General features: G+C 35.4%; 1 protein-coding gene across 2 annotated transcripts in view; it reads left to right on the top strand.

Annotated features, from left to right (window-relative positions):
- The window catches only part of LOC117329762 (deleted in lung and esophageal cancer protein 1-like), a 32,958-nt gene extending 17,747 nt beyond the window's left edge, over positions 1–15,211 (top strand). The window contains exons 24-38 of one of the 2 annotated variants that reach the window (XM_033887886.1): positions 368–447; positions 605–756; positions 1,160–1,266; positions 1,740–1,810; positions 2,038–2,169; positions 4,132–4,149; positions 6,971–7,194; positions 8,001–8,120; positions 8,422–8,519; positions 9,320–9,398; positions 9,911–10,099; positions 11,353–11,499; positions 12,708–12,861; positions 13,634–13,757; positions 14,527–15,211. In XM_033887886.1, coding sequence (XP_033743777.1) covers positions 368–447; positions 605–756; positions 1,160–1,266; positions 1,740–1,810; positions 2,038–2,169; positions 4,132–4,149; positions 6,971–7,194; positions 8,001–8,120; positions 8,422–8,519; positions 9,320–9,398; positions 9,911–10,099; positions 11,353–11,499; positions 12,708–12,861; positions 13,634–13,757; positions 14,527–14,650 — 1,819 coding nt within the window. In that variant the 3' untranslated portion in view covers positions 14,651–15,211. The remainder of the gene's footprint in view (positions 1–367; positions 448–604; positions 757–1,159; positions 1,267–1,739; positions 1,811–2,037; positions 2,170–4,131; positions 4,150–6,970; positions 7,195–8,000; positions 8,121–8,421; positions 8,520–9,319; positions 9,399–9,910; positions 10,100–11,352; positions 11,500–12,707; positions 12,862–13,633; positions 13,758–14,526) is intronic. The other variant, XM_033887887.1, reaches the window with a different exon arrangement.
- Positions 15,212–22,817: the final 7,606 nt, after the last annotated feature.

Below are 22,817 nucleotides of genomic sequence, written 5' to 3'. Positions count from 1 at the left end.
GAAGAAAAGTATGAGCTTCGAGTTACCTTACCCAGATTATTTTAATCATCAAGTATGTAGTAGAATGATTTTAAGCAAAGTTTGTGCTAATCTGTGTCATCGTTTTCGGGGTCTCCTGGACATTGTTTTTGGTCAAAATGTTTCCTGCGCAGAATATACGGATAGAAGTTTTTTTCAGCATTTTCAGCCCCAAAAATTACCCGCACAAATTACACTGGGGCACAAATTACACAGGTTTTTTTACGGTAACTATTAAAATTTTAACAATTTAAGAACTGGTGTGTGATTTTATACTACATGTACATGTGGCTGGTGATAATCAATAGATATACATTAACTGTCTGTTTTTTTGACTCCTTCCTGATAGCCAGCAGAGAAGACTGATGTTGAGTCGGACACCCAACCTGGCGGATCCTCTCAGCAAGACACAGATAAAGGCACAGCAAGGTGAATGCTCGTAATTCTTATTTCACAATTTTTGTTTTCATCAGACAAAAATTTAGAGAGATTCATATTTGTGTGTCAATCAAGAAAATATTCTGAGATAATTAAAATGATGAAGATAATTTATATTTTAATAACCCTAATTATGTGGATTTTTCAGATTTATGTAAAGCCATGCTTTCTCTTGGACTTGGTGCCTCCTTTGTACCCTCGCCTGCGTCTGGGGTGCTACAGCCGTTTGGAGAGCAGATAATAGAGTTAGGGGCTTACTCCGACATGTGGGGCCTGTACACAGATAACCTGATTTGTAAGGTATGGACACCAGAATTAGGGGCTAATTCTTGACATTTGGGGCCTGTCCACAGATAATCTTATGTGTAAGGTATGGACACTAGAATTAGGGGCTAATTCTGACATCTGGGGCCTGTACACAGATAATCTTATGTATAAGGTATGGACACTAGAATTAGGGGTATAATTCTGACATCTGGGGCCTGTACACAGATAATCTGATGTGTAAGGTATGGACACTAGAATTAGGGGCTAATTCTGAAATGTGGGGTCTGTAAATAGACAACCTGATATGTAAGTTATGGACATATTGTAGAATCAAAGGCTAGCTCTCAAATATTGATTCAAAACATCTGATATGTTATACAAAAAAAAGTATGACCTGCATATTCATGTCTCATTGGCAAACATTTTTACTGAATAGGTTGGAGACCTTGAGGATGTGTCAATACCCGTCAAGATGAATGTGGTTGGATGTCCACTTTGCTTTCAGATGACCGCGGCCAAAGCTGACCAAAAACCTATTGTAAGGTAAGTGCAGTTCAACAAGTACACCCCTCCACAAAACTATCCTCTGTTTCAGTATTATACACCTCTACTACCAAATAGTAGTCTTTTTTATTTGTATGGGGTGGGGTGGGGGGATGATTGTGTACCATTTATTAAAGCAGCGAGCAATAGGCTAGTTTATCAGTATGACGATTTTTCAGGAATTTATTGTTTATTGTCCAAATGAGCTTTTGTGTAGTAAAGAGTTAAATGTTGGGATAAAAGTGTTTTTTCTTTGTACCAGTAGAATTTTGATTCGTAGCTGAATTTACTGATACAATTGATTGTCTGGTAACAAGCCCACCATTTTAGCTTGATCGGTAAAGTGGTAGTCTGATAAGTCAAGGGCTGTGGGTTTGATCCCCAGTGGAGACAAACCTCTCTTGTTCCTATTACACATTGTATCAGCCTACTATCTCTTTTCTAAAATTGAATCATAATTTTATCTTGATCAGGTTTGGGACACACGTATCCGGAGTTGCACCGACAAGCCGTTCCATGAGAATAAACAACACAAGTCCATGTGGTAATTGTTATATATGATATATGAATAATATTTTTAGAAATATACCTTACACTGGATATTTTTAAATTAACCTTCATAATTTCCATGAATAAATAAAAACACAATTTTTGCTTTAAAAAATACTTAGTCATTAATTATGTATTTGTGGATCACCTATTAATTTCAAATTTATATTCATCTCGTCATTTAATTTCAAAATTTTTTATTCTGTTTTTGTGTGCTTTTAGATATACGTCTGGATTGGCAGTTATATAACCTAGAAGATGATGACACAAAATTACTTGATTTCATTGTCGGCTTTGGTGAGGCCTTCCCGAAATGTGATGAAAACGGCAAAGAAATAATTCCGCCATGGAAAAGTAAGTTGCCAGCGAGATAATCTTCAGAAATCTTGTTTTTAGGTCATTTAACAGAAAATGCCCCTGTGCTTATGTTATGGTCTTAAGGTCTGCAAAGAGTAGAGTCTTGATATCAGTCATGCAGCTTTGAGGGGTGAACGGTTACAGATTTATTTATGTTAATAACCTTGATCCAACTTCAATGTCAGAGGTTAAATATGTGGAAATCCAGAGGAATTGTATGTAGCCTGAATCATGCGGATATAAATTACAAATAATCAAACAGACCAAATGGTTTAATAGATGTTTGATGTGAGCTTGAATGAAGGGGTATTAACTTTGTTCAGATCAGTAGCTTTCATCCAAATTCAAGAAGTCAGGTATTGAAAATTTTAAACTCTTCCATTACTTCTTCTAACAAACCATGAGGTTAAGAGTCATAATATTTGGCCCACAGGTTACAGGATATCTACTTTGTATGAATAAATGAATTGTAGGTCATACTGGTCTGAAGAAGTTTAGAGTTTATCCAGCAATAAGCCCATGTCTGACAATAAGCTTGTGTCTGACAATACGCCCATGCCTGGTAATAAGCCCACTTTTGACAATAAGCCCATGTCTGGAAATAAGCCCATGCCTGACAATATGCCCATGTCTGGTAATAAGCCCATGTTTGACAATATGCCCATGTCTGGTAATAAGCTCATGTTTGACAATAAGCCCATGTCTGGTAATAAGCCTATCCATGTCTATTGCAGTTCAGTAAAATGCTAAAAAGGCTATTTCACTGCCCTGCAATAAGCCAACCCTTACTTATTTATGTGTTGTCATCTTGGGCTTATTACAAGATAAATGCATTTCCATTATTCACTTTCAAAGTCATGGGATAAATTATATTTAACAATTCAAGCAATGACAACTGATGTGATTTTTTAGGAAACAAGACTTTGATGTTAGTTAGATACAGGCTCTATGGACCTCTTGTTGTAGTAAGAATACGAATGTAAATTCTGCACTTGTGTATTATATCTGTTGTGAGGAATATTTTCTTTCTTTGTTTGTTTACTGATTATCATTGTTTGCTATACGTTTTGTTTACTATACAATTACTACTAGAATAGTAATATTATGCAGCTATTAATTCTCATCCATTGTGATTAGTCAGTTCAGACTCGAATTGAAGTTTGTTGTTTGACAAATCTGCACTTTTTTCAGGGTTTGGTATGCTAAACCTCGATTTAGTTAGGTATACAACTTGATGTAACTTTACACCATGTTCATCTTAACCAGGTTAAATATAGCTGCACCATTAACTAGGTTAGCTTTAACCTTGCCATGTAAAGAAGTCGTTATTAGCTCCGTCCGTAGAGCCTTGGAGACTCCTTGTAGTAGCTGGTAACTAACTCACTGAACAACATACATGATGCCTGTTGCATGCCATCCAGAGCATTTTGGGAAAAGCATTTATTCCAAGGACACAACCTTCACAGCAGAGACCGGCCCATTTTTCTGCTTCCTGAGAAACACAAACTGACACGGATAGAGATTGTCAAACCACGCACCTCTGATATTCACCAAAGGTTATGCGGCCGGTGCTCTAACTGACTTGAGATATTTTGGTCCTCCTGAGGTGTGTGGTTCAATCACTGTCTGGGGAGGTTTGCTGGTCTTATGAAACTCAGATAACAGGCTCTCATGTCATATTCTTAGTTAGGTGAGATACTTCACTCCATCTATTGTGGATAGCATACAACTGGTCTTCTGTAAAAATCACTGAGGTAGCCACCAGCTACTACAAGATGACTCCTCCTCAAAATGACAGTAGCTTTTTGACAGGGCTATAAAACCAGCAAAACAAACCAACAAACAACATGTAAAATTTATATCTGGTTAACTATTAACTTCAGATATACCAGGTTTAGTATAAATTGAGAATCTTATGTAGAAATTTTCTAACCTCTGTATGGTCATGTTGCACTTTAGATGAGAAGCAGTCTCCTGGTAAGAACGTAGACTATACATTTTTTTTGTTTTTTGTTTTTGTTTTTTTATCTTTACTTCACTCTATAAGAAATTTATTACATACCAATACTTTCCTTACACTTGTAACACTGTATTTGAAGTTTTTATCAAGATTGTCTCCCTTGAGCTCACTGCATGTATCATGAAATTACGCATGTATTGTTTCACATGATGAAGCTATCCTATGACACCAGTGCTGCATGTTGTTGAAACCTTTCAAACCTTCTCACTAACAGAGATTTTTGTTTTCATTTCTCTTATATTCTAGTGTTTCATTGATGATAATGTATTTCGTCTTTGTCAAGGGTCAAAACTGGAAAACTGCAGTTAGGAAAGTCTGGAGATATTTGTTTTGTTACTTATATCATTTTGTAGCTTAAACATCTTATTACAAACTTATGTACTGTAATCAACTCAATTTTAGGATAAAACACAATTGAAAAATCAAAAAAAAAATTAAAAGATTAAATTGAACCCAAAATTTTGCACTTGAGGCTGCCGGATATACTGAAGTAACCTGGAGGTCCCAGTCAAAAAATTCGAGACTTGCATTGTATAATTTAAATATATTATTAAGGGAAAAAGACATGCAAAATGATACAATTTTTCAAGTTATAATTTCCAGAATAAGCTTTTTTGTATTGTTCATTATCCTCTGCTTTCACCGAAACAAGGGATATTAATTTGGTCTCGTCCGTCCGTCTCTCTCCATATAACTGTCTGTCTGTCTGTCTGTAATACTTCCTTTCCATGCAATAACTGAAAAAAAAAATTCTTGATGACAAGGTTAAATGCCTGAAGGGCTCAGCCAAGTTTGATTTGCCACTTTTCCTAGACTTTATTTGATAGAGTTATGGCCCCTTGATTCACTAAAAAGTTGCTTTCTGACATTTCCGTGAAATAACTGGAACAGTTGTAAACAGATTTTCTTCAAACTTGATAACAAGGTTAAATGCCCCAGCACCTAGACCAAGTTTGATTACCACTTTTGCCAGACATTATTTGACAGAGTTAAGGCACCTTGATTAACAAAAAATTTCGTTTTTTGCTGTTTCCATGCAATAACTCCCACAAAAATTATCTGATTGTCATCAAACTTAGTAACAGAGTTATCGCCCCTTGATCTATGAAAAAAATTGTTATCTACCATTAAATAATTCTTAAAAATATTTTCAGAAAGTCTTCACACTTTGCAAAACAGGATTCAATGTATTAAGAGTTCAACTAAAATTTGTGATATGGTTTGATAATGGCAGGTCTGAGAGTAGAAGTCTTGTATAATCAGTTTAATACTTTATTCCGTAACACATGTTCAATAAAGCATCTAGCTTCTATTTAAGGCTTTAATAACTTTTTTTCGAGATTTAAACAGTACATTGAGGCTCAACAGAATTTATCATTTTGTCAAACTATAATGACATGTTTACTCCTAACCTCAACAATGTTTACCTACAATATGTCAGGAAAGCGGGGGATATTAAATCCACAAATTTGCGTGTTTCCCTTTCTTGTATTGTCATTCAGTATAATGAACACACCTTGTGTGTGTAATACGTGGGCGTCATCTTACTCTACTACAATGAATGCCTTTATAAATGATATATGACACCAAAAAACTCAAAGTGTTTACCTTACAAATTTAAATAGTATGTCTTCTCAACTGACTGCATGTCGATACTTGTTTGTTCACTTCCTGAATCACTCGACATTGAATAAATTTGTGCGTGTCCTATCATATTTAGTATTTCTCATATACTTGTACCAATGTATTTTGAAACATTTAACTTTCAGCTTGATAATCATACTTATTTATGAGTAAAATCAAAACAGATATGACAAAATGGCTATAGGCTAGTCATTGGTCTTCATATCAACCATGAATGCCAAAAGATAAAAAAAAAAAAAATCCTTTCCATTAAAATTTTTTTCTTTAAAAAGTAAAAAAAAATTTCAAATAGTAATAATAATCAATTCCTTTCTGTAAAAAGAAAAAATATCAAAACCACTGCTGTCATCTGTGTTTCTTGAACAGTTCTGTCCCAGTTATGAACTAATTCTAAATCGTCAATCTCTGCTCTTAATTGTTTTTCCCTTTTCAATATCTCCATTGTATTCTAGAAATATTTCTCTCTGCTTTCTTTATCTGCTATAATCTGTTTATTATGTAATGAACTCTACTTTTTTATTTCTTTAAAAAAAGTATGCTCCTGAATCATTCTTTTTAAGTTTGACATAAATATGAGCAGTACTATGCAATTTACTTTGTATATTGATTAGGGGAATAACATTTTTGGCTGTACAATAACTTCCTTGCACATATCCCCCAATGACCTATACAATTGTTTAAACAAAAGCCTGGAATTTTCAGTTCTTACATAGTATACTAGTAAATTGATTCAACTCTTTACTCACTTGAAATCTGCTGTTGCAGATTATCTGTAATTTTACAAAATACTTCATTTTACTTTCCTATGAGATCCGTTGAGGGTGTAGTACGGAGGGAATTTTGGTATTTAAGCCCTCTTCCCTGTTTGTATTCAATAATAAATTGATTACAGAGGCTAATATGTGTAATAAGTGTACTTGAGATGTACAAAAATTTTCTACAAAAGGGCAATTCTGTGCTAAATTTAGAAAACCTAATTATAATCGATAATTGATCAATTTCAAGTTTCCGATTATTGATTCTGAAAGTGAAACCTATCACTATTGTAAGGTCATTTTTTACTAAAAGAATGTATCAAATGCATTGTCTATGGTATTTGAGTTAGTTATTACATGATTTTGTTGGTCTCTACAGTGCCGGAGATGCCTAAGAGAATGCCTACGGAGTTCATACCGAATTCTCCCGACACCCTGCCAACTCTGACAAGGGAGGCAACTCGTGTGATCAATACGCCTGCTGCTACCACTGAAGTAGAACCAGTCCAAAAGGAACCTCTGATGAAATTTGCTTCGGTCTTTGTCCGTTCACATGAAGGTGTTCCTGACGAAGCTCCTTACAGTATCAAAAACAAACAAATGGTACGTTTATTTTGTTTTATTTGTATGATTTTATTTTTGTTTATTTTTTTAATCTATTTTTATTTATAATTTTAGCCTCAACATTAATCGTTCCTTTGCTGAATTAAGATCACAGAAATGAAAATGTCATTAAAATTCCTTCATTTGGTTTATTAATTGAAAAATTTAAAGACTTCAAACAAATTATGATTAACTTTGACAATAATGATGTGAGGAACAGCAAGTTATAAGTGTATGAGGCTTGATTTGTTTGGCTATAAATCTACTGAGTCAGGAAAAACAAATTAAAAAAATAACAAAGTGAATTTCATGGATCCCATCAATTTGTTTTAAGCAATGATAAAAACTTCTTAATGTTTTTGTGTAAGCAGATTAATATTGTCCTTCCTTACAGGTGCTTATTAAGCAAAAACATTCTGATAAGGAAATTTTTCTTTGAAAATAAAATTTTTTACTAGAAATAATAGTTTTTATTGTGTTTTGTGTGCACTCGGAACTTGGGAGTGAAATATTTTCATAGTACTGTATTTGCCATATTTAGCCCCCATAAGCACCCATCGCCCTATAAGCTTCCCTCCCCTTTCTGCCAGAGAAGTTGAAATTATTTAAACACCCCCTCCTAATTGTGATAAAACTTCAAAATAAGTCATACTATTAATAGTATTTGCATTTTGTTACCTGAATAAGCGTCCCTTCTGTAACCATTTTTAGAGGCACCCTTGGCGCTAATTACGGCAAATATGGTATATTATTGTTGAGAAATTTCATTGAGGAAGTGTATGATGAAAATAATGATTGCCTTTCAGATAATCCCAGCAAGAGGAAATGCCAGTGTCAATGTCAACTTTACCCCATTCCCAACAGGCCAGGTGTCTGAAGAGAGAGACTGCATTGGATATGCTCTGGGATATATGAGCCTGGACAATGTGAGTTCTCTTAGGAATAGGGTAAACAAACATGTTAAAAAATGTCTTCCAGAAACTTAAGCTAAAAATAAAAAAATTTATAAGGTTTTATCAGATTTTCATTCAAATTAGGTCTTGGTCAGAAATTCCGAAAACTCCCAATCAAAATCTGCCTGATGGTCAGACTTAATATTTCCTCCGAATATTTAGAAAACATTTGATATTTATTAGTAGTACATAATCATTTAAATAAAATTTCTTTTAATAAAAATTTATTTAACTTCGTCTTCATAAATATTTGTTACTGGTATCTGTATTTCAGGGTAAAGCATCTCGGACAGAAAACAAAGTCAGCCGTCTCCAAGGTTACGAAATGTCTTGTCTACGACTAGACATGACAGCTCACCTGAAACCTGCACTGTAAGTTGAAAATCACTTAATGAAAGTTCCTAATTAATGATCGTCCTCTTATAATATGGAAATTAAGATGGGAAGTCAGGAATATCAAGATTACCCTTAACAAATGGTGAATTATAAAAGGGGCCTTAACCCAAAATTTTCAATAATATTATTCCAAATGTTATTTTGATGAACATGGAATTGGTGTGAATAATCACAGGCATTTGCGTCTGGTAAGTATTTATAGGAAAAATATATTTAAAATACTAGCCCCTGTGCTTCTATACTAACAAGCTGTATAACACTTGGAAAGTTGAAAGTGGGAGGGTGACTTTGATTCAATAAATATTTAAGTTAAATCTGACTAAAATCAAATGCACACAAACTTCAGTAACATACCTTGGTTAAAAACCCTTAAATATCAGTGTATGTTATTCTTTCGTTGTGTGACAATGATTTAAAGATGAGAAAAAGGAGTAAAAGCGGTTGTGCTAGCTGATGATGCATCGACTGTGGAACAGAAGTAGACTATGTATTTTAGAGCAGTTTTGTGATGGGCAATCTGATTGGTTGACAGCTCTGTAAACAGTTCTAACTGTACTTAAATTTTGATGTAAAACTTGACACCTTAGGAAGTAGTGTGCTCGGGATTTAATTTTCCTACATAGTCGTGATGGAAGCCAGATTTTGTTGAGATAAAGCAATTTGAGATCGACCAGACTTTAATAAAGTTAAGTTTAAAGACACTGTACACAGAGAGTCAAAGGGGATAAAAAGTTATATAAATGTTAAAATTTCTGATAACTTGATAAATCTTTCAGACTGAACATTGAGCCTACTGACGAGGAGGGCATGAGGTACAGGTCAGCCATGAGCGATCTCCTCCTGGAAGGGGGAAGGGTAGGTAACTCTTGTCACAATATACATGGCAGATTTATTCTTAACCTCCTATGTTACAGACAAAGAAACCAATTTTTTGTTTTTGTTTTTTTAACTTCCAAACAAATGGACAATTTCTTGTTATTTAGAAAAGAGCAATGTTCCAAATATGCAAGTGTTGACAGTAAATTTGTAAAAAGGTGTCTATCATAAAGGCTTGTTGGTTTTTTAAGGGACAATTAAATCAGAAACTGTCCCCAAAAATTAAAATTGACTTAAAACTGTTTTAACAAATAACAGTATTTGAATAACTTTTGTAGAATCTACCATTTATTTTTTTGCATGACCTTGTTGCTTTTCGTACGTAACCTTGTGACCTTTTATCCTTGACTGTATATTAATGACCTTTTGACCTGTCATTATTGACTTTCTGACCTTTTATCCTGGACTGTATATTAATGATCTTTTGACCTGTTATTATTGACTTTGACCTTTTGATTAGTCATTACTGACCTTATGACCTTTATCATCAGACAATACCAGAGAGCTCCAAGGTATGCAGTGCTGTCCTAGCGAACCACACGGAAACTCCACTCACCTTCAAACTCATCACCAAGGCTCCATTTGTATTGGTTGACCTTAATCCCTCAACCAACCGTGCCGGAGCTACTACTATCCAGGAAACTGAGATGCAGACATTGCGGCCTCAACACAACTTATTGGTGAGTCATATCTTAGTAACATTATTGGTGACTCATTTTTTAGTAACTCTATTGGTGACTCATTTCTTAGTAACTATTGGTGACTCATTTCTTAGTAACTATTGGTGAGTCATTTGTTAGTAACTCTATTTGTGACTCATTTCTAAGTAACTCTATTGGTGACTCATTTCTTAGTAACTATTTGTGACTCATTTCTTAGTAACTCTATTTGCGAGTCATTTCTAAGTAACTCAATTGGTGACTCATGTCTTAATTGAGTAACTCTATTTGTGACTGATTTCTAAGTAACTCTATTTGCGAGTCATTTCTTAGTAACTCTATTGGTGACTCATTTCTTAGTAACTATTGGTGAGTCATTTCTAAGTAACTCAATTTGTGAGTCATTTCTTAGTAACTCTATTGGTGACTCATGTCTTAGTAAATCTATTTGGGAGTCATTTGTTAGTAACTCTATTTGTGACCCATTTCTAAGTAACTCTATTTATGACTGATTTCTTAGTAACTCTATTTGCGAGTCATTTCTTGTAACTCTATTTGTGACTGATTTCTAAGTAACTATTTGTGAGTCATTTCTTAGTAACTCTATTTGCGAGTCATTTCTTAGTAACTCTATTGGTGACTCATGTCTTAGTAAATCTATTTGTGACTGATTTCTAAGTAACTCTATTTGCGAGTCATTTCTTAGTAACTCTATTGGTGACTCATGTCTTAGTAACTCTATTTCTGACTGATTTCTAAGTAACTCAATTTGTGAGTCATTTCTTAGTAACTCTATTTCTGACTGATTTCTAAGTAATTCTATGTGCGAGTCATTTCTTAGTAACTCTATTTGTGAGTCATTTCTTAGTAACTCTATTTCTGACTGATTTCTTAGTAACTCAATTTGTGAGTCATTTCTTAGTAACTCTATTTCTGACTGATTTCTAAGTAACTCTATTTGCGAGTCATTTCTTAGTAACTCTATTTGCGAGTCATTTCTTAGTAACTCTATTGGTGACTCATGTCTTAGTAACTCTATTTGTGACTCATTTATTAGTAACTCAAATTGCGAGTAATTTCTTAGCAGCTCTATTGGTGAGTCTTTTTTTATGAGAATTTTAAGGAAACACTTTAAACACTTTTCAAACATTCCTTACAAATGTTATTGAAAAGATAAAAAAAAAAATATGTGTGCTTCAGTCCCTGTAGGCCTCTTCTTTGTGAATATTTTTATTATGTAGATATAGTGAAATATAATCTGTCTTGTTTTGTAGGTGAAAGTCGCTTTCCAAACCTCCACCAGCCTCCTGGAGGTTGGTGATGAATCAGAGGAAAACAATCAATCTGAGACAGGCATGAGAAACCAGAAGGTTGAGATAATGGACCATTTGTTGGTGGAGTTCAACAACTCGGCCATACAGGTAAATATATCAAAAAGTTTATCTATAACAGTGTTACGATTGAAATATCAACAACTCGGCCGTACAGGTAAAGATATCAAAAAGTCTATCTATAACAGTGTTACGATTGAAATATCAACAACTCGGCCGTACAGGTAAATATATCAAAAAGTTTATCTATAACAGTGTTACGATTGAAATATCAACAACTCGGCCGTACAAGTAAATACATCAAAAAGTTTATCTATAACAGTGTTACGATTGAAATATCAACAACTTGGGTGTACAGGTAAATATATCAAAAAGTTTATCTATAACAGTGTTACGATTGAAATATCAACAACTCGGCCGTACAGGTAAATATTATAACAGTGTTACGATTGAAATATCAACAACTCGGCCGTACAGGTAAAGATATCAAAAAGTTTATCTATAACAGTGTTACAATTGAATTATCAACAACTCGGCCTTACAGGTAAATATATCAAAAATGTTTTTCTAAAACATTGTTATAATTGAAATATCAACAACTCTGCCGTACAGGTAAATATTATAACAGTGTTACGATTGAAATATCAACAACTCGGCCGTACAGGTAAATATATCAAAAAGTTTATCTATAACAGTGTTACGATTGAAATATCAACAACTCGGCCGTACAGGTAAATACATCAAAAAGTTTATCTATAACAGTGTTACAATTGAAATATCAGCAATTCTTGCCTTCTTATAACAGAGAATGGAAGAAAAATGGTTAGTAACATATTCAAAATTAAGCCATCTTGTTCTTGAATTAGACATCATTGTTATTGCTTCAAATATTTGTATTTAATTCCCATTGTTTTTGGTGCAGAAACTTTGTCGATTAAAGTTGCTTTTTGTGATAAATAAATATACATTTTTTTTTATTTCAGAAATGTAATTATGCAGAAAATTTAATAGTTTCTCATGAAAAGTCCCGTATATTTTACTTATATGACAGAATTTGTCAATGTTTTACACTTTTGTTTTTTCATAATTGAAAAATTGTGAAATAAATATTATAGAGGAAAGCCATTGCATATGAAAAAATATCCTCTATGTAATGCATGATGTTTTGTAATATTGGAACCAACAAGCCATGTTCCCAGTTAAGGTAAGATGGCATTTTGATGAATCATCTCAATACTTGTGTATCTCAGAAACTGTTCCGATTTAGAACTAAACTGGTGTGTTTTGTGTCTATTTAGAAAGTACCTCTCCATGCCAGCCTATCTGTGCCCCAGATCGAGCTGTCCAAGAGCGAGTTGGACTTTGGGACTTGTCTGGTTGGTCAGCGGAGGGAACTGCAGCTTCTTGTCTCTAATGTGACAGCATCAAACAGTTTCTGGACTATTGATACAGGTAAGGTCTCCTGACATAACAAGCCTTCCTTTTAGGATTTAGCTGTAAGGAGGGGTAGGTTTGTCTGATGTAACAGCCTCTCTGCTATAATTTAACTGTGAGAAGGGGTAGGTTTGCCTGACATAACAGCCTCTGTTATAATTTCAATTGCAATTGCAGGTAGGTTTGTCTGATGTAACAGCCTCTCTGTTATAAATTAACTGTAAGGAGGGGTAGGTTTGCCTGACATAACAGCCTCTGTTCGGATTTTAATTGTAATTACAGGTAGGTTTGTCTGATGTAACAGCCTCTCTGATATAATTTAACTGTAAGGAGGGGTAGGTTTGCATAATGTAACAGCTTCTATTAGGATTTCAATTGTGATTAGGGGTAGGTTTGTCTGATGTAGCAGCTTTCCTGTTATGGTTTAAATGTTAGGAGGGGGTTGATTTGCCTAATGTAACAGCCTCTCTGCTAAGATTTTCTGACCCAACAGTCTCTCTTATAGATTGTATTCGTAGATAAAGGTACAAATGGAAATCAGTCTATCAAGCAATAGGAAAGGCAATTACTAATTGTGAAGAAATGTTAAAGTATTGGTAGTTTTAATGAATATTTAACTTATATTTACTTGTGCAGTTGTCATGTGCTTGTGATGTTAATAGTTTCCAGTACTCTTCCACTCAGCCACACTATCAAAATTGTAAAGGATGATGTCCAGAGAGTTCACAACATACATTAATGTTTAAAATTGAGGTCATAATTCCTTATAAATAAAAATTGCATTTTACAGAATCAATGTCCCCTGGATGCAGTGCAGATACATTCATAATAACGCCATCTAGTGGCCAACTGGAGGCACACATCACCCATATCAGTGATAGTAAAACTCTACTCCATGTCTTCTTCACTGCCAAGTAAGTAATTATATAAAGAAAACTAGAATTTAGGTGACCATTTGTGATGTTTTAATACCGAGAGGGGGGTATTTAAAAATTTTCTTGAATTTTTTTAATAATTTTGAAAAATGGTTTAATCACTAATTGGCTTATCCTTCATTAAAACTACCCGGAAACATCAAGATAAATGGTTGATACTTTCAGTATATATTATCATTAAATACAGATAACAGGATTAGAGAATGAACCTGTGTAATTATATGGAGGAATATTCATAAACAAATGTGGTAATCCCACCGCTGCCACCAAAAAATGTTTCCACCTTCAAAGGCTGTTCTGTAGCATAAAAAAGTAATAAAGGGCTTCCTTTGGCATGTCAGTATGTGGCTAGCCTCATCCATTCACTCTCTTTAAAGTTATAATTACAAAAGTTCAATAAACTGTAAGAATTTGAGTGGTAGAGTCCGTCCTATTGTGGCCTTTGAAAGGGTGATCCATAATCTAGCATACTTCAGCCGTAGTGTGTATAGTAGTAATATTATATATATCAACAATTGGTTCTGGTTGATGATATCTCCATAGAATCTCATTTGGAAGTGAATTAATCCGTCTCATTATGAGATAAGCTGGTTTATCATATACAGTAATGCCTCATTGTATGTTAAAACCATATATAAACCTTTTATTGCAATATGAGGTCATTGATCAGATACATCAAATGTCCGAAATGAATATGGTTGGTCGATATCAGACCTATTGTTTCATTTTTTTGCTTTGATTATTGCAGGCATGCAGAATTCTACGAAGCTGTATTTGTTTTCAAAGGAGTGTTGGGAGAAATTCCACAGAGGCTTGTCATCAGGGGTCAAGGGTCATATGATGGCCGTTACGAAGCCTTACTCAATGTGTGATATAATTGTGTAGCTTGCGCTATATATAGATACAAAAAATAGACTATGATTTAAAACATGACTGTGATACAATTGTGCTATACACTGTACATAGAAACAAATGTCCGCAATGATTTTTGACTGTTTGAAAAATTTGTTCTGTGATAACTTACATGTGAATATTTTATGATTTGACATGCAAGAAATACAGTTCTAACTATATCCGTCCAATATGTATTATTTTATATATTTCATGATATTATTGATAGTAATTTTGCATGAAAATATTGTGGAGTGGCAACTTTTTTGTTATTAGAAGAACAGTAGAGTATCATATCATCTGTTTGATCACCAATTTTAAAATTAGCTATTTTATTGAAAATGACGTTCTTATTCGCGACGGAAATTGGCAAAACTAAAATGGACTTAAAAGTTAGGAAAGAAAGGCAAGATATCAAATACCATCTCTCCCATATTGTTGTTGCAGTTTTGTTTTGGCAGTTTTGGAAATTCAACAAATGTGAAGTAATGTTAAAATTGGTTTACTATGTCTTTGAATAAAATGACCTAAGTTTATTTTTGGTATCAATGTTTTTATTGACTTTGATGAATGAATGTATTTGAGCTTAATTAATTCATCACACAGACTCATTGATCTGATGATGACCCATTGATGTCTAGATATTGGTTGAAGCAACATCACATTTCACTAAATCCGACTCATTTGACACACACAAAAACCACTCTGGAAAAACTGCAATGATACCCACTGTCTGTGTTATTGATGGTCTGTTTACTATTACTAACACCAGTAAATGATCATGTTGACCGGTTCATTGTCCCTAGGGAAACATAAATTATGGACAATTATAGATTTTCATTACAAACACTACAACTGTTAGAAAATATAAATTTGACCTGCTACCTTGACCTTTCATCCAACGGCCTTGACCTTTCAGTTATATCACATATTCACATTTTTGCTGAGATAGAACACAAAATATAACAAAGAATTGAAAAGAAAATTCATTGCGTTTTATCATAAACAAAAATAATACAAAATTCGAGTGAGTTTAGTATCAGACTTCGTTAAAGATGAAATGACCATGGAATGACTTTTGGCCCATTTAGCTTTCCTGATAGTTACTCCTTCAGTAGGTGAAGCACAAGGGTTCTGATTTTTTAGAACACTAGGGATTGTTGAGATTGACGATTTGGTTTGGTTTATTTTGTTAAACATCCTGTTAACAGCTAAGGGTCATTTAAGGATGTGCCAAGTTTTGGAGGTGGAGGAAAGCCGGAGTACCCGAGAAGGAGTAACCGGAGAAAAACCACTGACCTACGGTCTGTACCAGGCAACTGCCGCACATTGGTTTTGAACTTGCAACTCAGAGGTGGAGAGTTAGTGACAAAGTGTCGGGACACCTTATCCACTCAGCCACCGCAGCCCCTGATAATTCGGACATTTCCACTACAAACACCTCTCCTCTTGTGTCCGTCGCCGTTCCGGGGGACGATTCCTCCGCATTCAGCTGCATCAACATATGTACTGTCTATTGCTATTGGTTGGCGTACTCTGTTACCAGCGTTGGGAGTCCACTGACGGCCCACCATACTCTTCCATAGGGGCAGCACAGGGGCTTGCCAAGCCCCTGTGAGGGGCAGTATAGTGGTTGCGACCTTGAATATAATTATAAAATGTCGATATTAAACATTTGTTCCTGTCGATAATTTCATGTCAGGGTATCGGGCCGACCATCACTGCGTCATTGAAACGTTCTTTTTTAAGAAAGCCGATGTGGCGCAGCGGTATTTCTGGCTAGGCGATTGGGTGCCGTAGATCGTGAGTTCTAGGCCCGGTCAAAAGTCAAAAAATTGTCTTCCTTTGTCATTTGTGTTGCTAAGTTATACAATTAATGTACGTAATTTATATATTTAGTGCCTTACAGTTTAGTAGTATACCAGACTGGCACATTCGCGTTTTAGCTAGGTTTGTTGATGTATGGTGTATCATACGTGGACTAGCGGTAAGAAAGGAACGTCACAGCAACACCAAACTATGTAGCGAATACATGGTTACGTATCAAAATCTTTCTGTTGACTTTTTTTTGAAGATGCGGCTTCGATACGTTATATACGAAGGCTACGAGTATATTGTCGAAACAAAATCTTACTTGAGTTCTTCATTTGAAAAGTTCGAACTTTCTGAAGTAGTGTCAGTTATAAACAACCAGAGTTCGAACTATTACTTGTTAAAAAATTATTGTTTTTCTGGAAAAAAGTGCGTGTTCGAACTAACTGGAGGTTTACCGTACACATAATGCGCCGTCCAAACGCTTTCGTCGATGCGACGTAAGTATGACGTCACTTAGCCGGTCCTACACCAGACATGGTGTCAGGGCCAGAGGAAACTCGGGCTAGACGTCAATGTGGTGTAGATGGCTTTGCTATTGTGTACCCATAGGTGCTTAGCACGTTTATAAGTCCAAGACCGATTATAGACTAATATATATAGAGACAAATATATTGGTCTATAATCGGTCTTGGACTTGTACCCATAACATATCAGGTAGGCGTGAACCTATGTCAAATGTCAAATGATTTTTTAGTAGATACGTGCACAGGGCCGTGTCACTATCATATATCGATACAATAATGACTTGGCCCTGTGGTTACGTGTCTGTCTACGGCATAAATACTACTTTGTAACTTTGTATATAGATTTCGCTGCTGTGTCCCCCCCCCCCCCCCCCCCAAAAAAAAAAACCAACAAAAAACCAACAAACAAACAAAACCCACACAGACAGGCACAGACAGGTGAAGCAAGGAATGTCGCTATCTAGAAATGGAAAATTAACAATTCCGAAATCCAAACCACCACGCCTACCACAAAGTAAGATCAAGCACCCGGGTCAACGAGATTGATTAATATAAGTAACTTCAACTAGTTACGTAATTGGTGTAAAATAAATAAAAGTTTACATTTCCATGTCAGTTTAATGGGGTTCCTAACACATTATTTACTAAAAACAAGTTTCTTTAAAAAGTTTGGATGCTTTATGTTTCAACACCAATTTAATACAAGGATTCCGTCCTGGCGTGAATATTCATTGATCTGAGAAGACAAGATATAAACATAGCCGAACCCTCGGATTGCGAAGACATATACATTTTGTATAACTATTGACTTTTTTTTTTTTTTTTTTTAGATATTATGATATTTCAAGGGGGGGGGGGGGGGGGGGGGGGGTAATACGTATTTGCATTTTAAACTGAAATGTTTACTTAAATAGGTGATGCGTTAACATATAACTTTTCTTATTTTACAACAATTGCGAAACAAGTTATTTATATCTTATATATTAATCACACTTGTTTGCCGTGCTGGAAGCACGTGAGGGATCACTCACGTGGTCGGGCAGGTGAGCTCTTTAGACAGCAATTTCTAAAAATATCAGATGAGGAAAAACACATTGCTATAGCTTTGGAGAAATAACGGTTTTTTTTTCATATAAAGAAGAGGTATAATTATAATTCTTTGAATTACTAGATTTGTATAGCTATATTATCCCATTTACTCGTGCAGGAAGCACGTGAGGGGTCAGTCACGTTGTCGATCAGCGATCAGGTGAGCTTCATATACTTTCTTATGATATAAGCATCCTTCAAGTCCCGATCGATGTGAATGCTTTTCTTTTAATATGATATGGCAAAACACATGCCGGCATCCGTTATAACACAGCATATGCATTCTAATTATATCGCATGGTGTCGTGTTCAACATCTTCTAATCTGACCACTGTATGTTTCTGCTAAGATATCATCCACACTCCCCGATACATTTGTTTGTGCACTAATTATAAGCCATGATTATAATACACACACACACACCGACCATTTGTATCGCATCCTCCCGTTGCTATGGTGCTCGTCTTGAACGGATGGAGACTTATTATGAATGGCCAAGTTCAGAGTCGTGCCACTGGTAGTCAGGTTAATTTGATACCAGGGATTCGATTCCTATTGGGAATCGCCGCATAAAATATATATATATATATTGTGTATATGTTCATCTAAAAATAGTTTGCAAACCCGACGATCCCTACACCAAGAGGTATATATACCTACATCGCTGTTCAATCAGCAGGTTGATATCTAGCCGTCACTATTTAGCCACCTGTACATGTACCTGTATATGAAGAGGTACGATTTGTTTCAATATTTTTTGTATCCGTATTTATGAAATAACACAATGAAACATTTGCTTTGATCCTAATATGAATAAAGAGATTTGATGAAATGTGTAGTTTGAATCTTAAGTCCAAGGAAACGTATCGAAAATAATCAAATATAAAGTTCACTAAACCAGTATGTTTTATCAGAGAAAATGCAACGTACGTCTCGGCCAATTCCGTAATGGCTCGGAATCAAACCTCGAACCAATCGGGAACTGCAGTTAGACGCACGCAACGTAGCCGTTACGCATTTTTTTTCTAATGGCGTATATGCACTTGTTAAAAACCGCCATATTGTACTCATTCGAAATGCAGATTTATTCTGTATGGGCTATGTTCCTACACATCTGAGGGGCCGATTCCGAACATTGACGAAATTGGCCGAGATTTTTTCAACCTCGAGGTACCATCTAAACTTTTGGCCCCGGATATGACGCGACAAGTGGCGTTACTGGTCGAGATGAAGTACAAATGTAATAATTGGTCAATGTAGAGGTAAATGCAAAATGCAAATATGCAGTTAAAAACGAAACAATGTTAAGATTGAATGCAAGCGGATAAGTGGATGTATGTTTTCAAACGACACATTGATAAAATTATATTCCTGATTCAAGTGCAGTCTTATTATCACCAAAAATGATTCAAACTGATATAATTTTGTTATCCGTGCGGAATCGCATCTAGGTCGTTATTTTATTTCACCAGCAGTTTTACGTTATAACCACTAACATTAAAACTATGCCGTTTATCTTTTTTAAAGATATTTGTTGTTGTGAATAACTATAAAATGAGTTTTACAATTCTGCCTGTGTGTCGTTCAAAATCTCTTCCTTGTGTTATAAAGTATCCCACTTAAAAATCCTATTGTATTTTTATAAATACCTATTGTTCGTCTATATACTGTAACGTCAAATTGTCTGTTTCCTTGCCGAAAATACAACGAGTAGTGTACCAAACGGAAAACACCAGTTGAAACGAGGAACTATTTGAAACACGGATGGTGTTATGTAACGACACTGTTTTACAATATTTCCATTATCTAGATGTATGAAATAATGCAAAAACTGCCTGTGTGTCGTTCGATCGCCACCTCCTTAGTACCAATTTCCGGTGTACGGATACACATTGATATTTTGAACTACAAAACTTGTGAATTTGGCGCAGCCTCCACTCGTGCTATAGAAACAATCAAATATAGAAAATGACACAGATCATTATCTAATGCGACGCTTTTAGCCCGAAAATCGATAAACGATTATTTCTTTAAAATATATGCGATTACAATAGGTGTAATTAAAATAAAATCTCATAGCTTCGTTGTCTATGGAGAAATATGACTAGGAGTTATGTTCTGTCCACATTTTTGATTTCTAGAGTGTTTTAGATTATGTAAATGTGTATCCTTGTCTGACAGCGGTTATATGAGACTGTTGTATTCTTAATCATGAATGGATCAATAGAGAATATTTGAGTCTTTTTCTACATTGTATGTAATTATCTGTCATGTATATCGTATATACATTTGTAATGATAAACCGTAAGGTTTAAGGTAATAAATGAATGGAATTAAATTGAGTCCAACATCAAGGATCAATAAAGCAAATTTGAGTCCAACATCAGGGGTTGAGTCCAACATCAGGGGTCGATAGAGTATATTTGAGTCCAACATCCAACATCAGGGATCAATAAAGCAAATTTGAGTCCAACATCAGGGGTCGATAGAGTATATTTGAGTCCAACATCCAACATCAGGGATCAATAAAGCAAATTTGAGTCCAACATCAGGGGTCGATAGAGTATATTTGAGTCCAACATCCAACATCAGGGATCAATAGAGCAAATTTGAGTCCAACATCAGGATTTGAGTCCAACATCAGGGGTTGAGTCCAACATCAGGGGTCGATAGAGTATATTTGAGTCCAACATCCAACATCGGGGATCGATAGAGAATATTTGAGTCCAACATCGGGGATCGATAGAGTATATTTGAGTCTAACATCAGGGATCGATAGAGAATATTTGAGTCCAACATCAGGGATCGATAGAGTATATTTGAGACCAACATCAGGGATCGATAGAGAATATTTGAGTCCAACATCAGGGATCGATAGAGTATATTTGAGACCAACATCGGGGATCGATAGAGTATATTTGAGTCCAACATCAGGGATCGATTGAGTATATTTGAGTCCAACATCAGGGATCGATAGAGTATATTTGAGTTCAACATTCAACATCAGGGATCGATAGAGCGTGTTTCAGTCCAACATCGGGGATCGATAGAGTATATTTGAGTCTAACATCAGGGATCGATAGAGTATATTTGAGTCTAACATCGGGGATCGATAGAGTATATTTGAGTCCAACATCAGGGATCGATAGAGTATATTTGAGTCTAACATCAGGGATCGATAGAGAATATTTGAGTCCAACATCGGGGATCGATAGAGTATATTTGAGTCTAACATCAGGGATCGATAGAGAATATTTGAGTCCAACATCAGGGATCGATAGAGAATATTTGAGTCCAACATCAGGGATCGATAGAGTATATTTGAGACCAACATCAGGGATCGATAGAGAATATTTGAGTCCAACATCAGGGATCGATAGAGTATATTTGAGACCAACATCGGGGATCGATAGAGTATATTTGAGTCCAACATCAGGGATCGATTGAGTATATTTGAGTCCAACATCAGGGATCGATAGAGTATATTTGAGTTCAACATTCAACATCAGGGATCGATAGAGCGTGTTTCAGTCCAACATCGGGGATCGATAGAGTATATTTGAGTCTAACATCAGGGATCGATAGAGTATATTTGAGTCTAACATCGGGGATCGATAGAGTATATTTGAGTCCAACATCAGGGATCGATAGAGTATATTTGAGTCCAACATCGGGGATCGATAGAGAATATTTGAGTCCAACATCCAACATCAGGGATCGATAGAGAATATTTGAGTCCAACATCCAACATCAGGGATCGATAGAGTATATTTGAGTCCAACATTCAACATCAGAGATCGATAGAGCATTGATGTATTTGTGTCCAACATCGGGGATCGATAGAGACTATTTGAGTCCAACATCAGGGATCGATAGAGTATATTTGAGTCCAACATCAGGGATCGATAGAGTATATTTGAGTCCAACATCAGGGATCGATAGAGTATATTTAAGTCCAACATTCAACATCAGGGATCGATAGAGCGTGTTTCAGTCCAACATCGGGGATCGATAGAGTATATTTGAGTCTAACATTCAACATCAGAGATCGATAGAGCATTGATGTATTTGTGTCCAACATCGGGGATCGATAGAGAATATTTGAGTCCAACATCCAACATCGGGGATCGATAGAGAATATTTGAGTCCAACATCAGGGATCGATAGAGTATATTTGAGTCCAACATTCAACATCGGGATCGATAGAGTATATTTGAGTCCAACATTCAATATCAGGGATCGATAGAGCGTGTTTCAGTCCAACATCGGGGATCGATAGAGTATATTTGAGTCTAACATCGGGGATCGATAGAGTATATTTGAGTCCAACATCCAACATCAGGGATCGATAGAGAATATTTGAGTCCAACATCCAACATCAGGGATCGATAGAGTATATTTGAGTCCAACATTCAACATCAGAGATCGATAGAGCATTGATGTATTTGTGTCCAACATCGGGGATCGATAGAGAATATTTGAGTCCAACATCAGGGATCGATAGAGTATATTTGAGCCCAACATTCAACATCGGGGATCGATAGAGTATATTTGAGTCCAACATCAGAGATCGATAGAGAATATTTGAGTCTAACATCAGGGATCGATAGAGTATATTTGAGTCTAACATCAGGGATCGATAGAGTATATTTGAGTCTAACATCAGGGATCGATAGAGTATATTTGAGTCTAACATCAGGGATCGATAGAGAATATTTGA

Source organism: Pecten maximus, chromosome 6 (assembly GCF_902652985.1).
Source record: "Pecten maximus chromosome 6, xPecMax1.1, whole genome shotgun sequence".
Taxonomy (NCBI): domain Eukaryota; kingdom Metazoa; phylum Mollusca; class Bivalvia; order Pectinida; family Pectinidae; genus Pecten; species Pecten maximus.
This window is presented reverse-complemented; position numbering and strand designations above follow the sequence as displayed.